We start from the raw sequence: 14892 nt of genomic DNA, 5'->3' as shown, positions 1-14892 counted from the left end.
CAGGGGGACGTCGCTGGACCCGTCAAGTGGCGAGTACATAGCTTTAGGTAAGTTAAAGAACACTCTTTAATTTATGACTCGGGTATCCTTTAACATGACTACAATAAAATATCACAGGTTCTTCAAGTCTGTTGAAGAAGAACTCCAAGTAAAAACATTATGTTAACTTTAAAACACTGAGTCCAAACATTTTATAAAGGCAACAATTACATCACTGAACACGAAGTAAAATTGGAACTGCTCGTCAGCAGGGTTTCTGTCTAAAAACTGTTGTTTTGACATTACTTTAATTTTCATTTATTTTATGTAATAGTGCAGTTTTGTGCCTCACGTTAACTATCAGAACATCTCTAGCAGGCTTGGGAGGTAAGAAGAGTGTAGTGATGACACCAATTTACCTATGCCTCGGAAAGGCACTCCCTCACACACAAGTACCATTCAGAGCCAAGTTCTGTACAGATATGTCAGGCTAACGGCACACACTATTTCTATGAAGTGGGAAGGAGGGACAATGCACAGCATATTACTAAGTGGGAAGTGTACAGAAAAGAACAATGGCCTCAATTCACTAAGATCATGCTAGATATAAGGCAAGAGTAAACTTGCCACCGCACAGTGAGAGAGTTATCTCTTCATTCCTTAAGTTACCTCCTCTGTAGTTATTTTCACACACAGTTAATAAACAGCCTGTCTAACTCTGGAGTTATTTTAAGGATTGAAAAGTTAACTTAAAGACAGAAGAGTTAACTTTAAGTTTGCCTGAGGTAAAATGTTTCCTGAATACGACATGCCTCATCACCATGGTGATAACTCTAGAAACGTTATTAAAGTGATCTTAGCAGCTCCTGGCTTCAAATAGCTGAAAGGGCTGCCATGTTTCAGGAGTTCAAAAACTCCTGCTGCTTTTACAATGTCTTATCCAGGCTAGGTGTGAAATTCTTCAAGTGCATCTTATGTTTTCTGTTTGAAGTACAATGGGGAAGGCTCAGGGTTTGTTTGTGGTCAATGAAGTCTAATGAGGTGATTTCTTATCAGCCTTCCATCATCTGTTGATCTCTGTCCGCAGGTTCTTTCACTGATGCAAGAAGTGTGTATTTTAACCCTTAAATGTAAAAAGATGAGGTAAAACAAAAGGGTTTTTTTAATAATAAACCACATTTTTAGAATGCATTTTTAATTTGCTGTAGCGCTGCACTGGGTGTTAAAAATGATGCTCGGTTCACTTTAAAGAGATCAACAGATGATGGAAGGCTGATAAAAAAATCACCTCAGACTTAATTGACCACAAACAAACCCTGAACAGAAAACATAAGATGCACTTGAAGAATTTTACACCTAGCCTGGATAAGACATTGTAAAAGCAGCAGGAGTTTTTGAACTCCTGAAACGTGGCAGCCCTTTCAGCTATTTGAAGCCAGGAGCTGCTTAGATCACTTTAAAGACAGGAGATAAGCTTAGTGAATTGAGGCCATTGTCCTAGACCTGCGGTTGGCTGAGATGGCTACTCTGGATATCGCGATGAAGCATCAGGGAGGGCTTGGTGTAAAGAGGTTAGATTTTTCACAGAGGCAGCTGGGACCGGATGACTATCATCTAGCAGGTGTATGAGGCTTTAGTCTGATGAAATGTATAATAAAAAGGCTTATTTTCAGATGTAAGTTTTTCCTTTTTTATGTGGAGTTTAACATAAGGACCTATTATTATTTAGTATTTATATTGTGCCAACATCTTCCGTAGCGCTGTACAGAGTATATTGTGTTGTGATCCCTACCATAGTCATATGTCTATGTATATATTGTGTAGTGTATGTATCGTAGACTGGGGACAATTTAGGTGGAAACCAATTAACTTATCTGTATGTTTTTGGGATGTAGGAGGAAACTGGGTGCCTGGAGGAAACCCACACAGACACAAGGAGAACATACAAACTTTGTGTAGATAGCTGCCCTGAAAGACAGCGTCTATTGTTGAAATTTCATCCATAAGCACACCACCTACCTCACCCAGAAACCACGCCGTCAGGAAACCAAAGAGAACTGCGTCATTCGCCTCCCGATCGTACCATGGAATGCCAATAGCGCAGCTATCCCATAATTCTGTCTTCCAGCGGTCCAGGCTCCAGGCTGTGGCTCCGATATCAATGAGGATTACATATGGACTGCCCTCTATCAACCAGCGGCCAAAGTAAACCTGCAGACAAGAAAAAGAGGCAATTATTTAACAAGGTTCAGATCCTAAAGTACTGTAGATTAAAGAGGAACTTTAATACAGCATTGAATCTTTACCTTATTTTGAATAGATCGACAGGGACAACTGTATGGCTGATATTGCGGTGAAACCCCTCCCACAGTGTGATGTCAGGGTCCTGACCATTACCTGTCTGTAAACCTTGTTGCATTGGGGGAGAGAACAGCTGTTTTCAACTGCCAAGCAAGGGTGTGTGTGTGGCTATTATCCTATCACATTGTTAGAGGCTGTGTTTATAGATGACAGTTGACGCTCCCTGGTTTTTGTTTTTTCTTGTCTACCAGTAGTTAAGATGATGACCAGCAGGCTCAGGGTAGTTCAAACAACATGAACAAATTGCACAGTGAAGATCAATCATTTCTTCTATTTTTTAACTTCTCACTTTACAATGTTTGATTTATTTCCCCCTACTACCATCTTTCTGTAAAATGCCTCTTTAAAATTTGAATCTGGCTCTGTCTAGATTACAGGGCCCATATGCAATTCATTTTTTCTCCCAAGTTATTTCCTGGGGCTCGGAGATGATTTTCATCTTTACTTTAACATATTTTTTAATCATTTTACAATTAAAAAAAGTAGTTAAAGTTGATGAAAAGATACATTTTATCACAAGGTGTAAAAATATCACTTAGGCAAAAACTCAGGAGAAAAAGTGAATTGCACATGGGCCCAGGTGTCAAACTCCTGGCCCACCACAGTTTCAAATGTGCATGATTGTAAGCAGTAAAAGAGGAAGTGGAAAGCAGAAACATGTGCTGTATAAATGCTCACAGCAAAGTTCCAACATAGTAGGATGCCCTGGCACTTGTACTGGTGGGACCTGGGGTTTCCATGGAGACAGCAGGCCATAGCCATCACATGTATGTGCACCTTATTTCTTTGCCTTGCATACATACCTGTGTGGACTCTCCGCATCTCCCGTTGTTATTTATTGTATACGGGTCGGTGATGGGTCTACAGTTAGCGCACGAGTGGCATGCATTTAACCAGTGAACCAGAGACGTAGCACCCTCATGTATTTCACCGTATATATCAGTGGGAACATTAGAGAAAACACCTACCCTGCTCTCTGCTTCATCCTTCACTGCTAAGCCTGATTGTTAGCAGCCCTGATAAAATCCCTGACTGAGCATTCAGTCTGGCTTTGCTCAGGAATCATTATAGCTGAGTCATTATAGCAGAGCCAGAAGGGGGAAGGCTTGAGCTTGAAAAGACATCAGAGAAGACAGACTCAGTTATAATCATTCCTGAGCAAAGCCAGACTGAATGCTCAGTTGGAGGGCTGATTAGAAGCAGGCTGAGCAGTGAAGAATGAAAGAGAGAGCATGGTAGGCGTTTTCTCTAATGTACCCACTGATATATATGGTAAAATACACGAGGGTGCTTCGTCTCTGGTTCACTTTAAGCACAGTGTCTTTGTCCTGCTTGCCCATTTGAATTCTGTGAGCAAACATTCTTTTCACACAAAACAGGAGGCTGGAGTTTCTCCTTCAGTAGTAAGCTTAAGGTAGCCATACATTTAGCAATTTTGCTTCGATCTGCCTTATTGAGTGATCAACTTCAGTGTGGCTGATCGAAAGTCTATCGACTAGGGGCCCACTCACTACAACCGAGGTCATAATATGAAGGCGATTCTCCTTCACATTCTGAACAATGTTGGGCCTTCATGCACTGAAGCCAAAAATCGATTCATTGTGAATCAAAATCATGTGAGCACGAGCCAATTCCTGTACGATCAACTAACATTTTTCATCCTGCTCGATCGACAAATTTGGTTGATTTTACATGATATCAGCCAGATTTCCTCAATCGAGCACACTGGGGCACACTCTATTCTCTCTCGATTTGATAAAATGCTCAAAGGGAATGGTCGATCGTACAGCCAAATTGCTAGATGTATGGCCACTTCAGTAATAACAACCAAGGAAGAAAAGGGCAGAGCCATGACCCCTGACTACCAGTGGTAAGCTGCACTGCATTCTATAACCTGCACTAATGTAGCAGCAGAGAATGAAGTCTTTACTGTTTGTTTCAAACAATCGTTTTCTATTAACTGAAGCCAACTCCAGTCTCCATGAGGACCTTTAACACAAACACATCTGAGGTTTCCGAGAGCCTCCATGTGACTTCCTCCCTTGGATTAGGTGACACGGTCAGGTTTGTAGGTGACAGCAGACAAGGCTAGCTAACAATATCTTCATGTTTGGGGTAGAAGCTTGTAATGTTTGGGGTAATCAGTCCATTCTCGCGTATGTTTGATTTGTACACCTGTTGATGAATAACCTAAATGCGAGGCAAGGCCAAAAGTTATAATTCCATTACCAGGTTTGTGATAATCCTTTTATCTGGGTTTTCAGCGCTCTTCCCTGTTGAATGTCTATTCTAAACAATGTCATCCTTCCTAATGATTAATGCTGGCCAGAGATTTACAGATTGCCCCCCACCGTAGCAAGATAATTGAATCCTATGAGACAGAACACAGATTTATAATAGATTCCAGCAGGAAATATATTGGAAATTTGATCTTACTGCAGTGTTGCACTTTTTGATATTGTGCAACGTTATGGGCTGTTGACCTATTGCAGCTCCTATGGCCAGGTTGGGGGATGCTGCACAGTTGTGGTCCTGGTGGCGTACCTTCTCAATAGTGCTCCAAGTGCCGGGTGCGTTCTGCGCATGCACAGTTACAAACTTTCACTACACAGGAGCAAAATGCTCCTGGACATGGCAGCATGTTCTAAGAAGCGCATAGCTGGCGCCGCACATGCACAGTAGTCCATGACTCAGCCAGTGGGGGCCCATAACTAATGTGACAGCTGAATTAAGGTGCCCATACACTCGTCAGATTGGCAGCAGATAGATAAGAAATGCATCTGATGATCTATCTGATGCGTTTTTAGAACATTTTTTACCAGAATAGAATTCCAATAGATTTCAGTTTGAAATCTATTGAAATTCGATCTGATGGCATTTTTTTGCCATCAGATTTCCATTAAGGCCAATGCAAACTGATAAGCAATCTCATCAGATCGACCTAAATTTTCCACCCTGCAAGTTCGATGGAAATCCATCGAAATCGATCGAAATCGGCCGTCGATCGGTCGATTGGCCAACCGATTTGCAATCGATCTATCGATCGATCGGGATCGATCGGTCGGCCAGAAAATCGGCTGAGTGTATGGGCTGCTTAACAGAGAGGACTGGGAGGACCCCATGGGACCTAACAGACCACAGGGTTTTGCTTTAACCAGGTCATTATATCCAAAGTAATAATTAGGCAGCTTCAACAACTTTCTCTGTTCTCAGTGTTTTAAAATTCCTATAGATAAACTTATCAATTCTTGGAAGTGAAGGAAAAGCCCAGACACTAAGGGCCTGTGCTTCCACTAGACACAAACGTGTGTTTTTTAGCAAGCCAATTGAAAAAAAAAGAATTTTAAGAATTGTAGCATCAGACTGTAATATAACAAAAAACTGAAACAATTGATGGGAGTCTGCATACTTTCTGAAGCAATTGAATACACAAAACTTGGTAATTACCCGATTGCAGACAGCAACCTCTGGCCCCTTTTAGGACCAGAGGCTTTTTCTTCTTTTTTCACTTCCCGATCACTGTGATTGGCTCACAGTGATCAGGAGGTCAGGATCCAATGAAAACGGCTCCTGACCCAGGTACAGCTTTGCACAGCTAAATTCTGTGCCGGCGGGGACGCGCTATTGCGTTCCATGTACGGGATCGGGAGGCGTTAAAACTAAGCCGCATCAGGCTTAGGCAGCCACAAGTACGGCGTAGTTTTAACCACAGCCGGTCCCAAACAGGACAATATACAAACATGCAATCCTTTTAATTTACCCACAATGCTCGCAAAGTATACGAGATGACAGAGGAGGCTGTGTTTTGTACACACATGGTGTACTGCAACATTACATGCATCCCCCCCCCCCCCCACACACACACACACACTTTATATGCATTGCTAGCTCGGATGTCTTGTACGCTCCCCCTTTACTTTAACTACAGAAGCAGTTTCCACAATACATCTGGGAGTAATCAATGTAACGCATTGTGGTTTTCTGCTGCTTAGAGGTTTGTTTGTTTCTTTGTCTTAAACAATACATCAAAGAGCTATTGACAAAGAAATATATGTATGTTTAATAAACAAAACAGGAGGCTCTGAAAGTAAAAGCTTGGCTTCAACAGAGACAGAGCAATATGATGGAGTGCATTATGTGACCAGAGCACACAGAGCAATATGATAGAGTGTATTATGGGAACACACAGGGTGCATAGGGGCCTGAGAAACATGAGACCTGGGATTTCATCAGAAGGAGGATGTATATGCAGCTGTCAGCAATGTAATACTGCAGGATTCACAGACATTACCAAGCAGCCAACAAATCGGAAAAAAGACTGCTATTAAAGGAACGCAACATCTACAATTCTGACATTCTGCTGCTCCTGTAGCCTGAGATACAAAATTTCCGAAATGGAAAGGCGACTAGGCGATAAATACTATAAAACTTGGTCCAATTGGACAGCCCTAATATTGTACAAGTGTATATACCGTACTTTATTGGTATCAAAACGTAATGTCTCAGGTGAAGTCACCCAAATATTGAGGATAGTGTGGGTCGCACCCAGTCTGAAAGAACACATGCACTATGTTTGTGTGAGGGTCTTTGCTGATCCCCCACCTCCCCTACAAAGTATGGAGAGGGGTGTAGCTATCCCACACACAGATGCGGTAAGTAAATAGTCACCCAAAAAACAATGTTCGGATGGCGTGCATGATAAGTACCAATCTTCATATCGTTAATTAGTATATGCCCACAAAAATGTGTGATAGTATACTAAATGAGGTAGGATTCCCCCTAGTGGTCGACAACTGCTAGTCAATGTAGGAATGCCTCAATCCTAGTGTCCTCTGATAGGCAGTCACTATATCCAGCGTTCCCCAACCCTTTCCTCAAGGCCCACCAACAGTATAGGTTTTGCAGGAAACCACAAACATTCACAAGTGAGGTAATTTGTGTCTCAGCAGAGCTGATTAACTTACCCAGTGGATTTCCACAAAACATGCACTGCTGGTGGGCCTTGAGGGCAGAGTTGGGGAACACTGCAAAGCCAATGGAGGACGGGTTATATGTAAACTATATACAGTGACACAAACCTCAACATGTTTCACCCCAAAGGGCTTTGTCAGGAGTGCAACAAGCAGTGTACCGTGATCAAATTATTTACATGACCCCCACCACATAACACAACCACCCAAGAGCATAACAGCCCAAGTTAGAGCTCCTGTAGATTGCCATGAGAGATAAAAGCAGTATAATATCCTTGGTTTACATAGTGCTCAAAAATGAGTTACACAGGCACGCCTTCCTTCTCAATCGGTCCCTTACACCTGACTATTTCTGCATGCCACTGCCCTGCATTTAATGCAGCGGATAATGGACAGGAAGGGAAAATTATTTGATTGTGTGCAGGTCTATCTACAGCAATATTAATGTGGCCATTAACAGTAAATTTTTTAGTGATCAATTATCTATTTAGATCGTATTGTATGAAAAACAGAGAAGTTGGGCCAATTGATCCTGCACAATCACATTGATTGTTTCCTTAACCCTCCTGGCGATCTATTAAAGAGGAGCTGTTAGGTATAGGGTCTCAGAGAAAATAAACACATATATCAGTAGCTAAAGATTGGCTGTACTTACATTACATATGCATTTCACTGTCCACGTTTGGATTTCACAGAATTTGTATATAGTATATGCAGAGAATGATGCTCCTGACAGCTCATGGCAGGTTCCATGTTTGTGAAGCCAAATGTGTCGTCATGTCCTGCCTGCTTCTGATCACAGAACAGCTCATACTGAATAACACTAGTTTGCAGTGAATATTAATGAGCCATGTGGCTAGGAACAATAGCGGACTCCTGCAGTGTACGCTGCCCCGAGATTTAGCTGTGCTGTGGCTGGACTGAGTTTTAGAAGCTGCTGAAACTTGATCCCGTCTTCTCCTTAGCAGCCGAGGGGAGGGCCCCAGAATGCTTTGCAGTATGTTATGCGGCTTGCGTCCTGCTTAAGTCTAAGCTGTGCTGATAAGCACACATCAAAGTTAAGAGAGATCTTTATCTTCAGTAATGTCTTTTTGGCTTCCTTCTAAACTGTTTAACACAGGAGACTAGAGGTTTAAATTAGCTTCTGCAGCCTGACAGTTACTCTTTAAAAACCGCCAGGGGGCAGCGCAGCAGGTTTTTTTTTTTTTTTAATATATTTTTTGTTTTGTTTTAAATCATGTAGCGAGCCTAGGGCTCGCTACATGATAGCCGCTGTGCAGCGGCATCCCCCCACCCGCTTTAATCGCCTCCGGCGGGATTTCCTGGAGGGCTTCCCCCGTCGCCACGGCGACGGGCGGGATGACGTCACCGACGTCGTGACGTCAAAGGGAGTCCTGATCCACCCCTCAGCGCTGCCTGCCACTGATTGGCCAGGCAGCACACGGGGTCTGGTGGGGGGGGGGGGGGGGGCGCGGCGATCGGAATGCACATGCAGCTAGGGCCTGAGAAATCCTCCTGCGCGGCATAGCCCGAGCTCAGCTCGGGCTTACCGCCAGGAAGGTTAACAAACTTAATTGTTTTTATTCAGGGAGCATCTGACTTTGGAATTTAAAAACATACCTGAAGCGAAAAAAACCTTATTATATAATGAATTGTATGTGTAGTATTTAAAATGAATAGAACATTAGTAGCAAAGAAAAGCGTTTCAGTTATATAGCTTTTTTTTTTATATATTGCATAATTTTGTCATATTTGCAGATTTCAAACTATTTACAGTTTTCAAGAGAACCCAAGGCAGATTTTTTAAATCTTAATAGGACACAGAGACATGCTCTCTGCCCAATGACATGCCTCTGTGTCCTGCTGCTGCTGCTGCTTCTTAACCCTTCCTGTACTGGAAAACAATATGAGACTTATCTGCTATTAGTGTTCTACTTCTTAGCAGTACTACACATACAATTCATTATCTCATAACTTTATTTTCACTTCAGGTTTGCTCTAAGGGGATTCAGAGCTGTAAAATTAAAAAGATTTTATACATGCCTGGGGCTTCCTCCAGCCCCATCCGCTCCGATCGATCCCATGCCGACGTCCTCCGCTGCCCACAGCTTGCGGTAACCGGGTCCTGCCACTGACGTCAGTCGCAGCCAGTCTACGCAGGAGAAGTGCGCTCTTTGCACATCTCTCTAGCAGCTGCTGGAGAGATACATAAAGGGCGCACTTCTCTTACGCCAGACTGGCTCTGACTGACAGAAGTGTAGGGACCCGGTTCCCGAAGCTGCGGGCAGCAGAGGACGGCGGCGTGGGAGCGATCGGAGCGGATGGGGTCGGAGGAAGCCCCAGGCATGTATAAAATCTTTTTAATTTTACAGCTCTGGTACTCTTTAAGTTTCACATTTGGCAACATATTGGGGCTTCCGCTTGACTATTGGCTGGCTAGGCTGCATTACGCAAATCCATATGGAAAGCAGGGTTTGGGTGTTCCTTATTTGCCTTGGTCCCTCTCATCCTGGGATGTACCAGTGAAGGGAGGCCCTGGTTACCGTGGAACACAACAGTGGTGCTACGCTTCCTCTGGCTACTATAAAAACAGTCCCAGAGTGTTACTGCCAGCCTGGTGATCAGACAACGACGTGACTCATCACTGACCTTTCCAGGAAAAAAAAAATTCTACCATGTCGATGCCCTAACCTTCACATTGTCACCTTGTCACGGGTAACCCAGTTGTCGGGATGCTGAAAGTCCTGATCACCCCACCTAAGTCACTGCTCTTGCCAGGATAACCACGTTACAACACTAAATGGTCTAGGAATTTTTAGAGTTGACCTTTCCGACACTCGGTAACAGGATCCCTGCATATCACGGGGTCAACACGGAGGAGCCCTATATTTAGCCCGCAAAACATGTGCTTCTGAACTCACTGACGGGAGGGAGAGGAGTAAAGAAAACTTGGTGACCGATGTGGGGAGACACTTTTAGCAATGTCATGGGACAAGACATTTCGCCTCAAAGGGCAGGACAAACACATAGAAATAATAGTATGCCCCTACATCACATTTAGGCATGACTGCATTTGAATTATATAAAGTAAATGGCAATATTTATGGACCTGAGAGCTTACCCAATTTTATCTCACAGTACTGTGGCGTTCAATATAAAAGGTCAGATAAATTCAGTTTATCACAAAGAACGGTTTATTTTTTTAGGTTTATCACAAAGAGTGTATAATAGAGCATCGACTGCATGCTCAGGAAAGAGAGAACCCCTAGGAATCAATCAGATTTCACCTTTCACTGATCTGACTACAGTAAACTGAAATGTCTCTCTGTAGTCAGTGGTTGGTAGAGTTGGACTTAGGCCTAGTTTACAGTTTTATTTTTAAAGGGAATTTAAAACAAGAGGTATATGGAGCCTGCCATATGTATTTCCTTTTAAACAATATTAGTTGCCTGGCAGCCCTGCTGACCATTCTGGCATCAGTAGTGTCTGAATCACACACCAGAAACAAGCATGCAGTTAATCTTGTCAGAAACATAATCTGCATGCTTGTTCAGGGTCCATGGCTAAAAGTATTAGAGGTAAAAGGATCAACAGGACAGTCGGGTAATTGGTACCGTTTAAAACAAAATAAATATGTCAGTGTCCATATCCTTCTCACTTAGGTTCCTTAAAGAGACTCTGTAACAAATTTTTCAGCCTTAGTTCTTCTATCCTATAAGTTCCTATGCCTGTTCTAATCTGCTCTGGCTTACTGCAGTCTTTCCTAACTGCACTGTCTCTGTAATAAATCAATGTATCTTTCCTCTGTCCTGTTTGTCGGGCTAAAGCTTGATTGTGTGGAATGTGCAGGGCTGCTTGTGATTGGTAGAAGCGATACACACCCTCTGCAGGCCCCCTGCATACTCACACACTATGCTTAGCTGAGCCTATTAGAAGCTGGTTAGTTTGTTTGTAAACACTGCCTAAAACTTAATTACAAGCCAGGATTGCAGCAGAGAGTGGCAGAAACAGCACAGAGGGGCCCAGGGGAACATAAGGAATAGAATGGTATGCTTTTTATTGTAAGAATATTAGAGTACAGATTCTCTTTAAAGAACCACTATCACGAAAATCATAAAATGTAAAATACATGTAAACATACAAATAAGAAGTAGGTTTCTTCCAGCGTAAAATGAGTAATAAATTAAGTTTCTCCTATGTTGCTGTCACTTACAGTAGGTAGTAGAATTCTGACAGAATTCACAGGTTGTGGACTAGCCCATCTCCTCATAGGGTATTCTCAGGGTTTTCTTTATTTTCAAAATCATTTAGTGAATGGCAGTTGCTCCGTCCAACTGCCAAAAGAGCGTGCAGCAAGCAGAGAGGCTGGCCAATTATCTTTGTACAAATTATTTTCAGGGAGTGTCTTTATAAAGAATAAAGGCCATGCTGAAAATCCCCCATGAAGAGATGGACTAGCCCAAATCCTGTCGGTTCTGTCAGATTTCTACTACCTACTGTGAGTGACAGCAATATAGGAGAAAAGTAATTTGTGTCTCACTTTACTCTGGAAGAAATGTACTCCTTATTTGTATGTATTAACATGTATTTTAAATTTGTACAATTTTTTGCAATAGTGGTCCTTTAGGACCCATTCCCACTTAAGCGATTAGCGGGCGATTCCCGCTAAAACGCTCGCGCTTTTTAAAGCAGTAGCACTTTGTTATCCTATGGCAGTGTTCTCAATGCTGCGATTAGCGCCAATCGCAAACGTGTTACCTGCAGTATTTTTGGGGTGATCACGGTACAGTTCTTATAAGCGTTGACCACGATCGCTCTAAAATCGCGGAAGTGTCCAGTGATTTTTTTACCGTGACAATTGCGGTAAAATCACTTGCGCAAAACTGTTTTGCTATTTTCAGATGTGAACGGGGCCTGAAAGCCTGGAAAAGCACATACAACACTTGTAAGCATTTATCAGGTGCATTTAGGCTCCCTGCACATCGCAAATCCATTTTGTGATTCGGATTCCGTTTCCGATTTGCAGTTTCAATTTTCCCTGAATACAATCAACAGAAAAACGGAGGAAAAAACGCAGCATGCAGTAACGATTAAAAATCAGAATCTGATGTAAAAACCGATTAAAAATCGGAATCACATGCAGTGTGCAGGGAGCCTTAGAGACATCAGAAGCAGAGTATCTGATGCCCGAAAATGTAACAGATATGTATTATTATTATTATTTAGTATTTATATAGCACCGACATATTACGCAGCGCTGTACAGTGTATATATATATATATATATTTTGTCACTAACTGTCCCTCAAAGGAGCTCACAATCAAATCCCTACCATTGCCATATGTCTATATTATGTAGTGTAAGTACTGTAGTCTAGGGCCAATTTTTTTAGGGGGAGCCAATTAACTTATCCGTATGTTTTTTGGAATGTGGGAGGAAACCGGAGTGCCCGGAGGAAACCCACACAGACACGGGGAGAACATACAAACTCTTTGCAGATAGTGCCCTGGCTGGGATTCGAACCAGGGACCCAGCGCTGCAAGGCGAGAGAGCTAACCACTACGTCACCGTGCTGCTGTATGCACAGTGATGGTGTTTGACCGTGTTTATTGTCATTTTGTGGTACCCAAACAGCATGCATTGTTTACTTTGTTGCCCCATGGCCCACACTGAGCACAGCCAGCACTTACAGGTACATTGCCCTAAATAGAAACTTTATATTAAAGTGTTTCTGGCGTATAAAAATGCAGCATTTTAACTCTGAAAGCTCGATGTAAAATGTGCCACAAAAAACTTCAGAAAGGGTTCATGAGACTAATGCTGTAGTTACTACAAAGGTGCGCCCTCCCTCATGCAGCAGCACTACTCAATGGACTATAGGCAGATTGCATCACTCATCAATTCTGCTTCTCCAGCGATTGTTAGTGGCTACCATGGCTGGGCCTGGGCAGAGGCGAGAGAGGCTCCAGCCTCAAGGCGCAGTGTAGGAGGGGACACACAACTCACTCAGCTATCATTCTCAAGCAGAGAGAAATAAGAACAGGGGATACATGGGAGTGACTGCAAGACAGATAACTAGAGATTAAGGCATTGGGGGCCCTGGGGGCCTCTTAGACTAATAGCAATCAGTGTGTGACAGCTGGGGTGGGAGGGATGGAGGGGTGCAATTTGGTGTCTAAGCCTTAGGTGCTGGAGGACCTTGTCCCGTCTCTGGTGGCTACATAATTCTTTAGGCAGAATAAAAACAGAACAGGTGTAGGCACAAACAATCATTAACTCTCTGCACTCATGACACTCATATCAAACTGGACCACTAGCAGAATTCAAAAACTAGGTTGCAAAATTATGCGATTAAAGAGGACGTTCGCTGCCAAAATGGATTGCATGCAATAGCATTGCGTACTAGACCCTTACTATAGCGATGAGGTCTCTCCATTGTGTACTAGACCCTTACACCAGCGTTGAGGTCTTCCCGTTAACAGTAAGGGTCCCTACTCTACCTATACCAGTCAGCAAGTAAGCAAACATTTTAAGCTCATAAGCTGGGATTCCAGCTGAGGCCTGTCAGGTTCAACATTCATGCACGCATGAACATAAATCAGTCTAAGATTGCCCGGGAGCAACAAGCTGCACTACTTACACCATTTGAGAAATGGGCTGGATCCTTACCAATAACGGGGAGACCTCATCGCTGGTGTAAGGGTCTACTACCCAATGCTACTGCATGCAATCTATTTTGGAAGCTAATGTCCCCTTTCTTCAATCGCATAATTTTGCAACCTAGTTGTTTTTAATGCTGCTAGTGCTCCAGCTTGATGTGAGTGTCATAAGTGCAGAGGGTTAATGATTGTTAATATGTAAATTTGACCACTCCCATCAGCATCTGCTATTCCATTTCAAACCATGGCCCCTTAGCAGGATGAACATAGCCCCTTTCTTGCAGATGTCGGCACAGGCAAATATCTAATGTAGCTATAAGCGCAGGTCAATGGCTTTGTTCTACACCACAGAGCTCAAAAATCACACGTAGCTATGGACACAACCAATAATCGATTCTAACGAAAAGTGGGATAGGAAACTAATCCAAGGTACATGTGTAACCCTCTAAAAGAGAGAGTAATGTATTGTGGAAATGTATTTGCATGTGTAAGGTAAACTTAGCATCTAAGGCTAAAATTCGCCTTAGAAATTAGCATGGTGGAATGAAAACGGCGCATTGAGATAGGCCTAAGCGGCTGTATAGTCGCATAGCAGGGTTGCTAAGGCAACCGCCTAAACAGAGAGGTGAATGTTCTGGAAGCTCCGCGAGAGCCAAAGCGGAGCAGAGCGCAGGCGCAGAGAAGCAGAGCGCGCAAGACACAGCCTGAGGGAACTGGTTAAAACCAGTTCTCCTCAGAGCACTCATCAGTCAGTCAGTCAGGAGGCGGCGGTGAGAGAGGAAGGAGGCCAGTGAGAGCAGCCGCAGCAGCCACCCCATAAGGCAAAGAGGGGTCCCGGCGGCAGCATACAGACCACCAGCAGAGCAGGGGGCAGCGGTGGCCAAGCCAGGCAGTGACCGGAGGCCAAGTTAAAGAGACAGCAG

The 14892-nt window shown here is 43.2% G+C and overlaps 1 protein-coding gene across 1 annotated transcript in view; it reads right to left on the bottom strand.

Moving 5' to 3' along the window:
- GYS1 (glycogen synthase 1) overlaps positions 1-14892 on the bottom strand; it is a 98718-nt gene that overhangs the window by 53828 nt on the left and 29998 nt on the right. Inside the window, exon 3 of the mRNA XM_068241144.1 lies at positions 1999-2190. Coding sequence (XP_068097245.1) covers positions 1999-2190 — 192 coding nt within the window. The remainder of the gene's footprint in view (positions 1-1998; positions 2191-14892) is intronic.

The sequence above is a fragment of the Hyperolius riggenbachi genome, chromosome 6 (assembly GCF_040937935.1).
Source record: "Hyperolius riggenbachi isolate aHypRig1 chromosome 6, aHypRig1.pri, whole genome shotgun sequence".
NCBI lineage: Eukaryota > Metazoa > Chordata > Amphibia > Anura > Hyperoliidae > Hyperolius > Hyperolius riggenbachi.
The sequence above is the reverse complement of the archived record's forward strand: the minus strand, read 5'-3'. Positions and strand labels throughout refer to the sequence as shown.